Source organism: Erythranthe guttata, chromosome 14, assembly GCF_056151865.1.
Source record: "Erythranthe guttata isolate IM_541 chromosome 14, IM_541, whole genome shotgun sequence".
Classification (NCBI taxonomy): domain Eukaryota; kingdom Viridiplantae; phylum Streptophyta; class Magnoliopsida; order Lamiales; family Phrymaceae; genus Erythranthe; species Erythranthe guttata.
In genome coordinates, this window is record NC_142546.1 from 15890525 (window position 1) to 15901331 (window position 10807).

At 30.0% G+C, this 10807-nt stretch overlaps 1 protein-coding gene across 1 annotated transcript; it reads right to left on the reverse strand.

The window, feature by feature from the left end:
- Window positions 1-5169: 5169 nt before the first annotated feature.
- Window positions 5170-8351, reverse strand: AGL15 (AGAMOUS-like 15). Its single transcript, XM_012975194.2, has 8 exons — window positions 7914-8351; window positions 6945-7005; window positions 6600-6682; window positions 6411-6510; window positions 6203-6244; window positions 5872-5913; window positions 5605-5771; window positions 5170-5508 (listed from the first exon to the last, which is right to left on the reverse strand). Exons 1-8 carry the CDS (start codon window positions 8093-8095, stop codon window positions 5418-5420), a joined length of 768 nt encoding a protein of 255 aa, XP_012830648.2. The 5' UTR covers window positions 8096-8351; the 3' UTR covers window positions 5170-5417.
- Window positions 8352-10807: the final 2456 nt, after the last annotated feature.

Consider the following 10807-nt stretch of genomic DNA (forward strand, 5'->3'; position numbering starts at 1 on the left):
TCTAGTGATTTCTCAGTCGATTAACAATTATAAAAAAAAAATTGGATTTTAATCTAACTTACTGAAAATTTGTGTGGATCGGACCTCCACTAATTCGATTAGACAATGTTGTTCTTAAAAGGTAACTACGTGATTTGATTTTGTCTAATCTTCTCTTGACAACTAAATGAAGTTTGAACATACATCGTATTATGCTCTTGAATTTTCAAGAATTACTTTGGAAAAAGTGATGAAAGAGGTTATAATGAGCAAATGAAAGAGAATATTCATTTTCAAGGGTACAATTCAACAATTAATAAAGAGAATTTGATGAATTTAATTGAAGCACAATGATTCATAGATCACAATTAAGGGGGTCCATTGTAATTAGACTCACAAGTCAACCGTGCATGTGCAATAATCACATAAATAATGTGTGGTGCATGTGTTGAATTTATATCATTCCTCAATTATTTGATGTAATTAATCAGCGTTTGTACGTACTGCACCAAAAGTGGTACGTTTTCGAGGAGGGTGTCACTCTATTTGTCTAGCAAATCAATGGGAAAAAAAAATATATTTCTTGGAAATTTCGTAAGATCGACATGCCTACAAAATCGAAAAAATATAAGGGAATGTTTGGATCAAAAATACATTTTTATGTGTTTTGTTTAATGTATTATTGTTGTTGTTGCAAAGTGAAATGTGAATCGCCTTAATAAATAGAGCAAATTATATTACAACAACTTTGATGTAAAGTCAAATTATAAAAAAACTCTTTTTGTTTGGATAATTACAATCGTCCCCTTAACTATGTATTTTATTACGAGAACCCCCCTAATTTAGTAGGCAAATTTGTCGTAAAGGTGGACGTGTAAGACAATACACAGTTAATGGGATAATTGTAATTATCCAAATATGAGGGAATTTTTGTAATTTTACCATACTTTAGAGGGTTGGCCGTAATTTGCCTTAATAAATAATAACAGCTTAAAAATATTATAATTTTCATTCCTCATATAATTAGTAATTTAACAAATTCCTTAAGAAAAGGGACTTCAAATTTGTTTTTCTCCTTTTTTTTACCCCTTATCTAAGGAATTGAGGTGTAAATTGTTACCATGAATAATGGAAATAATGATGAGATATTATCATGGTGGGTGGTCCATTGTATCAATATAAAAGAAAAAAATAGGCAAAACTATATATATATTATTGAGTATATAAAAAAAAAAAAATGTTATCTTTTAAGCTGTTTTGATACTGAGGAATTTGTTTAAGATTCTTTGGACAAAAGTTGTATCATTTTTTTCCCAACAAACACAAAACTACATCATGGATTTTTTTGTTTTTTAATATTCAGTTCATTGGTTAGTGTGATAATTATTTTAGATATGTAGTGACAGATCAACCATTAATAATTTATTATTTATGTGTATTGTTTGTTAATAATGAAATTGCTGTAAAAGTAGATAAAATTTCCCAAATTATAGTGAACTCAATATTTTAAGATCACAGCTTTTGCGGTTTGAATTTTGTATTTATTTTGGTTAGGCTTTTTTTTTTTTTTTTTGGCAATAAGAAAACACCCCTTGAACGATTTTTTATTCGGCTAGCTAGGTTTTATTTTGGTTTTAAATTTAATAGCATTTTTTCCCCGTGCGATGCACCGGATATTATTTAAATAGTGAAAAAAAATCAATTAATACATAATAAGAAAATATAGTACACTAATATAGCAAAATTTAATAATGTAGTATTATTCATATTTTATATAACATTAGTTTTTTTAAATCTTACATATAAAGATTTATAATCCAAATAAATAGACTAAGATTTAACAAATCGAATTTCAAGCTTTATTTGTTAAGATTTGAGATATATTGATGAAAAATAGGAGATTAATAATTATTGAAAATTATAGTTAAAAAAATAGTACATAAAAAATATTAAAAATAAATAATTACATAAGTAGCAATAAGGTAGGCTTCTTCACGGGTTAGTTTTAATTTTGACAATTATTAAAAATTATAGTTAGAAATTAGTAGAAAAAATAGTAAAAATTAATAATTACAGAAATACCATTAGGATTTTTTAGGGTTCCCCATCGTTTCTTTATTTTATATATAAGATATGAAAGGGCTTTTAGATAAAATCAGCTTATTTTTTAATTCTTTAAAAAATAATTATATTTTTTTAAAATGATTTTTCTTTTTCATTTTTATAAAAAAAATATATTAGTCGACTATACTTCGACTAAAGCATAGTCGATTAAGGACATAACTACTAAAATTATTGATGAATAATGAAATTGACGTCGTCTGCGTCGTCACGTCCCCCTCCAACATCGACCACTTTTCCTCGACACCGCCGCCACCACCACCCACAGTCGCGCCCCAGTTTATTCTCAAATTAAATGGAAAAGCGCAAGACCAGTCCATTGGAAAGGTACATTGGACAATTTAAATTTGTGAAGAGGGGGTTTTATTAACTTAGATAGATCAATTAATTTGTTATTTTCTATTTCAAAAATTTTAGCCGAATCATATATACAACCATCAATATTATTCAGTTGTAAAATCTGCAGCCACTCGAGCACACGATAAGTTACGGGTCTACCACGAAATATATAAATCACACTAGGCTTATCATATATTAGGAATTCAATCTTATTTGCAAATATTGGCTTAACCATGATTAGTGGGTGGTCAAATTGTTCTTCTCTTTTAGGGTTTTGAAAGGGAAATGGCCAAACAAAGACGACGTCGTTCAAAAGGTAGATACTTCCTTTTACATATCCCTTATGCAAAAGGATATTCAAAATTTTATTATTATTTTTTTTTCTAATTTTTATTTATTTATTTAAATATATATATATTTTTTTTAAATTCAATATGAGGACTATATTTAAACACTGTCCCTTTCACCAAAGAATCCAAATTCCAACGTATAGATTACAGAAAGAAACCACTAGTTTGTGTCAATTATTTGTAACTTGACTTACTTGTTTCAAACGGTACTTGAACACACACAAATTCAAATTTATTTATATGTAATCAATTTTAATATTTTTTTAGCTCTCAAATTAAATTAATTTTTAAAATATTATGGTGGATTTGAAAGATTCTTTATCTGAAATCAATCAAAATATTTGTTTACTTATGGACAGTTGTTTATGTAGATCTACGATTTTAAAATCACATGATGTATTTCACCGGGTATATCATCTCATAAGCCGCATATCACAGTATAAATACACAAATATAAATGTGAGTGTGTGTAAAATATGTATTGGATAAAAAAATATGCATATTGAATATTACTCCATCCGTCTCATATTATTTGTATATTTGAAGATTTCAAGAAAACATTAATTGTATTTTTTTTTTCAATTTTACTCCTTAGAACTCTTAATTAGTTAGTTGAACCACAATTAATAACAAGGATATTTCAATATTTAATATATGGTAAATTCCACTTTACCCCCTTGTACTCTGCCCAAGAACCACTTTACCCCCTCGTACTCTTAATTTCGTCGATTTACCCCCTTGTACTTGTACAATTTCTCAATACAACCCTTTTCGTCAACCTTTTTCGATTTTGACTCTGACGCCATTTGGTCAAGAGTCAAAATATTGACGTAAATATTGAATTTTTTCGATTTTGACTCTCGAGATTAGAAAAGAGAAAGTTTTACACATTCATATATTTTTTTCTTTGCACTGGGTGAAATCGATCAATTTTCGGGTCTTGATTTTTACTAAGTTAGCGGTTCAATTTGGGGATATCTTGGAAGGGGAAGTGGTGGGAGAAGAAGAAATGACAATATTGACGGAGGAGAAACCACACGTTATAGGCAATAGCAATTTTGTAATTTACAGAGTTGACCAAACGGCGTCGGAGTTAAAATTGTCAAAAGTTGAAGGAAATGGCTGTATTGAAAAATTGTACAAGTACAAGGGGGTAAATTGATGAAATTGAGAGTACAATGGGGTAAAGTGATTCTCAGACACAGTACGAAGGGGTAAAATGGAATTTACCCTTTACTATATTGTTTTGTTGCAATCTATACAAATTTATTGAGTTCCTTAATATGTGCGCTAAAAAAAACGACATATAATGCGAAATGGATGGAGTAGCTAATAAAATTCAGAATACAATAAACCGTTGACATTCTACATCGAATAAAAATCACGATTGAAAAGGGCTTAGAAAATGAGAAAAGGACCAAAAAAGCCCATTTTCAAAAGTAAATTGGGCCAAACTAATACGACTAGAAGTCTGAAGGTCTAGTTTTAAATAGGTCAAACATCAATAATATTTATTTTCAATTTATTTTTTTTAATTCAGAAAATATTTTTGGCTGTTGTTTCAATTTAAGTGAGAATCAAATCAGTGTGTGCTAAATAAAAACATGTCAAATGTCTATTTGATGAGTGGTAGTTTAATACTTCACCAACCGTTCGAACCCTAATGTCTAGGGGCGTAAATCGGTCGGATCTTAATTAGCCCTTTCGAAATAAAAAAAAAAAATCATTTTTTTTTTGCAAAAGTGAAAAACTAATTTCAATTCCGTTCCACAAAATTTTCAAAAAAAAACGAAAGTCGGAATTTCAAAAATTGGAACGAAAAACCTTGCTCCAAAATTGAAAATTTTCGAATTAGAATCGGTAGATTTCGGCGATTTCCAATTTTTTTATCACCTAAAGCATAAAATGCATAATAGTATTGATATTTTAAGTTTGATGATATTCAGAAACAAATCGAAGTTTTCAGAAATCGCGATCGCATTCCGATCCAAATAGTTTTGGAAAAAATCAGAAATTGAAAATTTGAAATTCGAGATGAAATTTTTTGTTCAAAAATCGGAAAATTTCGGAGTGGAATCGACAGGAAAAAAACAGAAATTGAAAATTTGGAATTCGAGATGAAATTTTTTACACAAAATTCGGAAAATTTCGGAGTGGAATCGACAGGAAAAAAAACAGAAATTGAAAATTTGGAATTCGAGATGAAATTTTTGTTCAAAAATCGGAAAATTTTGGCTTGACGGAAAAAAAAAAAATGAAAATTTGAAATTCGAGATGAATTTTTTTGTTCAAAAATCGGAAAATTTCGGAGTGGAGTCGACGGAAATCCAAAACTCCGTTCCAATTTCCACCCCTACTAGTATCCAATAAAGCACAAATGTACACAAAAAAATTAAAAAAATCTATTCGTTTGTTTCCATTACACGATTTTCGGTCCAAATCATCGAACTTCCTCAACAAACCTTGTCCAAAACATGGAATTTCGGACAAGAAAACGAATGTCTCTGTTACTTAAAAGATAATACAGGTGAAAGAAAAAAAAAAGTATATGCCAAAATGAAGTCTCAACAAACTATTTCTAGATTAATTTCTCCCAAGTCCCTAAAAATAGGCAAAAAAAAAAATTGCTCAATCAAGCAAATTACGAGTTTCGGAATTGTTCGAATGATCCGTTTCAACATCCGGTGACTTCCTTTTTCGACAAATCGTCGAGGGGGGCCTAAAAATAAATAAAATTAATTAATTAATAAAGGACAACAAATACGAAAAAAAAATCGTATGAAAATACGAAAGGTTTAGGGTTAAAATAAAATACCCTAACTGCAGAGTCGTATCGGAGTCAACGGCATCTTCTAGAACCTTTTCGGGGCTTCTAGAACCTTCTTTGATTAAAGGCAGAGTCTCGCTCGGGATTGAATTGTACTCGATACAAAGCATATTTTGATAACTGGTTGATGGAAGATATGCTCGAAACTCTTCAATCTACATTTTATAGTTATATTAATAATCTAATATCATATTTTATTTTCCGAAATAAATAATATTAAGAGGTAAAAATTTTTTAGTGAAAATGTGGTTTTGCCTGTCTGCGTAAGATCTCGTTTTCCATCTCGGCCCTTTTTTCCTGCAATTAATGCCGAATCAAAGACTTCTTAGACAATGTAAAATAATATAAATAAATAATAATAATAACAATAATACATATACACACACACACACAAAGAGTTAAACTTCCATAAATTAGTACAGTCGGGACTAGTGAAATTCTATTAATTTAGCAAATTATTAAATTATCGATTTACTAATTTAACACGTTTTCACCGAGTCGGGACCGATAGAAACTATTATTTAATCGAGGTTATTAATTTATGGAGGTTCTTGTAAACTATATATATATAAAAAGAAATTCTCACCTTAACTTTATATTGTTCTACTTGCTCAAGTAACACCTTCTCCTGCAAATTTAGCAAAAAATATTCAGGAACCGGAAAAAAAAAATATCTTCAAAAAAACAAATTTAATTAGTATAAAAAAATTATTTAATTAGTATAAAAAAAATATTTAATTAGTATAAAAAAATAATTTAATTAGTAGAATTAAAATTGGATTGAAATGCTAAACCTTTTTATCCTTAATGCAGATAAGCCCTTCGTTTAGCTGTTGTTCGAGTGCACCAAGTTCTTGTAAGCTCATGCCATCGAGATTTTTACCCAACAATTGCCTAAAAACACCACATCAAGAATAAAATAAACGTCTCGAGAAAATTAATAATTAAATTAACAAAAATTCAGATTATTAAATAAATCATACAGCTGCTTTATTCTGAGCTTTTCGATCTCCCCTCTGAAGAAATCTGCCTCATGGGGTTCCGTTTGTTCCTGCTTCTGGCGCTTCTGCTCACAAGCGTAAAAAAAATAAAAAATAAATAACGAACTTATAACATAATTTTTGCCATGTAATAAAATAAATTCAAGAAAAATCGACACTTTGACTAAAGTTTGTCACCAAGGCTTTCGAAAACAGATAATCGTGTATCGAGAATAAAAATTAAAGAACCCCCTTTTTTTTCAAATTCCACCATATCAATAAGGCGTCGTTCGTCATGAATATACAAAAAAAAAACAGAATATATATATATGTATGTATATATATTACCACAGCAGGAGCCTTTGTAACCTCCAACCCTCTCTTGTATCTTGCAAGTATGTTCTTCATGCTGCAAGAAAATATTTCTTTTTTTGTTAAATATGATGTTTCGAAAGATTGATTTTTTCGACTAAGATTAATAAAATTAAAACCCTCGAAGACAGAAATAAAATCGAGTTTCGACTATTTACAAAAAACGACCGAAAAGACAGCCATTTCTGTTCTGCCACAAAACAACCCTTCGAAAAAATTGCAAAACAGGGGAAATTTTGTTTATTTCTGCGTATAGTGTTCCGTATATAGCCACATTGTATTTTACAAACTTCCGTTGTGAAAATTTTGGTTCCAAGATCAAGAAAACACCCAAAACTCAACACAAGTCGAGACGAAAACTTACGAATCCAATCTATCTATTTACAGAGAAAACCCAATCTCTCCCAAACCATGAAATTTTGCAATTTTGCACTAACTTAAAAAAAAACTCGATTTTTCGCAAGAATAGCAGAACCAACCACAGATTGAATACTACAACAACAAAATTAATTAAATCTGGTAACTACAGTTAGCAAATCAAGTTTAATTATATCAAACCCTGAACAGATTAAAAATTCAGAGAAATAATTAAATAAAGTTTAAATCAAGAGGGGGTCTTCCAATTAATTTGCACCTAAAATTAAAAGATTTAATTTTTTTTTTTTTTTTTTACTGAAATCTTGAATTCCCCCAAATAAAAACCCAATCTAGCAAACATGCAAAATTCCAATCCGATAAATCCGCTTCAATTAATTCATCCCAATCCCTCGAATTAAATTAAAAATAAAAAATAAATAAAAATTGAGCAACACATGCAACAAAACCCCCAAATACAGAGATAAACAAATCTGGCAAGCCGAAAATTGAGAAGGAAGGGCACATGCAGAGAGAGAGAGAGAGAGAGAGAGAGAGAGAGAGAGAGAGAGAGAGAGAGAGAGAGAGTACTCGGAATTGCAGAATTCGAAGAGCTTTCCGGTGTTGGAGAAAATAATAACGGCGACCTCGGCCTCGCAGAGCACCGCCAGTTCATGGGCTTTCTTGAACAACCCAGACCGCCGTTTGGAGAATGTAACCTGCCTGCTGTTTGCATTCTCTATTTTTTTAATCTCGATTTTGCCCCTACCCATTTATTCTCTCTCAAAACCCCCCTAGAATCTCCGGCCAAAACCCCCCAAAAGATAAAAAGCAAGCCGATTTTAGCAGCGCCTCTGTGTGTGTATGTGTTTTCTATTTTTGCACTACCAAAAAAAGAAGAAGGAAGAGAGAGAGAGAGAGAGAAAATAGAAGAGAGAGAAAGAGTTGCCAAAAAAAGGAGAGAGAGAGAGAGAATAGAGAGAGGTGGGTTATGGAGAATTGGGTATTTATAACAAATGGCATCGAAACGGCAAGCTTTCCTGCATGGCCTACTCTTCTATACACTGCATGACTCTCTCTCACTTTCTCTCTCTTCTTTCTCTCTCTCTCTTCTTTTTTCTTTTGTTTTCCTAATTAATATTTGTTTTATGTGGGTCCCACTTTCCGCTTTTCAGGTTTTCTTGACATTCCTAATATATGAAAATTTCTTTTTGGTAAAAACTTTTCGTACCTTATTCATGAAATCGTCCGAATCTGCCTAGATTTGGTATTATCAACCCTTTCAAGAATCCCATTTTTCTCTTTCTTTAGGTCCTTTTTTTTTTTTTTTTTTTTCTATATTTGTGATAATTTTTATTTATTATTTTTTTATTTATATGTGGGTTTGCTTTTTTTATTGCATCTTGGGCAGAGTAGTACTATATTTAAGAAATATCATTTTTTTTAATTGAAATTGAAATGTTTACGAGATTTGGTTTATTTATTTATTTTTCTTTTAAATTTGTGGTAACTGATAAGTATTGGGATCTATTTATTTGTGGGTTGTTTCTGTTTTAGTTGTTCGAACTTAGCAAATAACTAGAATGAAAATAAAAACCCTAGATATTGGGGAAATTGACTACTAGTCAAACAAGTATGGAAAAAAAGATAGTGAAATGACATTGTTGCCCCCATGGAATATATAGACTATAGTTTACACATTTATTTGCAATTTTGCATATATATATATATATATATATGAATTCGAATAGGTGAGTTATGTTTTTTTTTTTTTGAGAGTAATAGGTGAGTTATGTTGAATTTGTTTGAATTGAGAGTGTGATTCTTAAAATTTATATATATTCATGTGTATACATTGAGAATCTAATTTCTAAATAATAATAATAATAATAATAATAATAATAATAATAATAATAATAATAATAATAATAATGTTGGGCTTTAAGCCCAATAAGTGTGCTCATGGAAGCTTGGTCTTATTAGTGAACAACCCTCAAACCTAAATAAGCTCGTATCATACGAGTCGGGCCGACGGCCCAACGACGCCGAACTAATCCTTTCAGATAGCATTTTGGTTTTGCTTCCACTATTTCTTCAACGAATATGTGTTTGTTTAGCTTTCGAAATATTTTTCCAAATCAATTCTAAAAGTTTCTCTATTGTTCAAACATACTTTAAATGCTAGGTTAAAGAAAGTAGGGGTTGTCTAGGGTCCGAGAGGGGTTGTACTACTCGGACCCAAACGATTTAATCTGGTGCGTAGAAAATATTTAGTAAAAATTTATAGTCGTTGATTTAAAGTACGAACTAGTACGATCCAGTACGAACCTATGAATTTATAAATTAAAGTACGAACCCAGTAAAAATAGATCGTACAAAGGTCGTACTCCATCGTACTTCATGTAAAATTACTTTATTAACCTTACATTATTAAACCAGAGAATTAAAAGTAGGGTTAACTGTACTTTGCCCCTAACTTTGGTCATTTTTGCTCTTTTGCCCCCCAAATAAAAAAAAATTCCACGATCATACCTCAACTAACTAATTTAGCTCAATTTCACCAATTAACCAATTTTTGACCATAATTTCAATTTTGACCCCAATTTTGACTCGCCACCACCGGAGACCGCCACAGACCCACGGTCTTCGGCGTTGACTTTTTTGTTTTTCAAAACTTTTTTTTTTGTCTGAAATTTTTTTCCGCTAGCTCAATCGCAGGGTCTCCGGCTTTGATTTTTTTCTTTTAATTTTTTTTCTGAAAAAAACTATTTTAACTAATATTAATGTATTGACTGTTAAATTACAGTCTCCAGCAGTTATTTAACTATCGGAGAGAGTAATTTAATGTTAATTAACCTTTTTTTCCTTCAAAAAAATATATATTAATTAATATTACTATCTTGACTGCTAAATTACTGTCTCCACAGTTATTTAACTGTTAATTGACTTTTTTTTTTCTTAAAAAAATATTTTAATTAATATTATTGTCTTGACTGCTAAATTACTGTCTTCAACAGTAACTTAACTGTTGGATACAATAATTTAAATGTTAACTGACTTTCTTTTTTGAATTTTTTTTTTCTAAAAAATATTATTTTAATTAATATTACTTTCTTGGCTCAAAATTACTGTCTCCTACAGTAATTTAACTGTCTGAGACAATAATATTATTGTATTAATTAATTTTATCGTCTTGGCCTGCATTATTGTTGTTTTCGACTGTAATATTATTGTCTTCGACCGTAATATTACTGTCTCAAGCAATAATATCACCGTTTGGGACAGTAATATTAGTAATATTACGGTTCGGGAAAATAATATTCATAATATTACTGTCTGAAACAGTAATATTATTGTATGAGACCGTAATTTAGTAAGCAAGATTGTAATATTAATTAAAATGTATTTTTCTAAGAATTTTTTTTTTCAAAAACGAAATAAAAAGAAAAGTCAACGCCGGAGAACGGCGGTCAACTACAATTGAC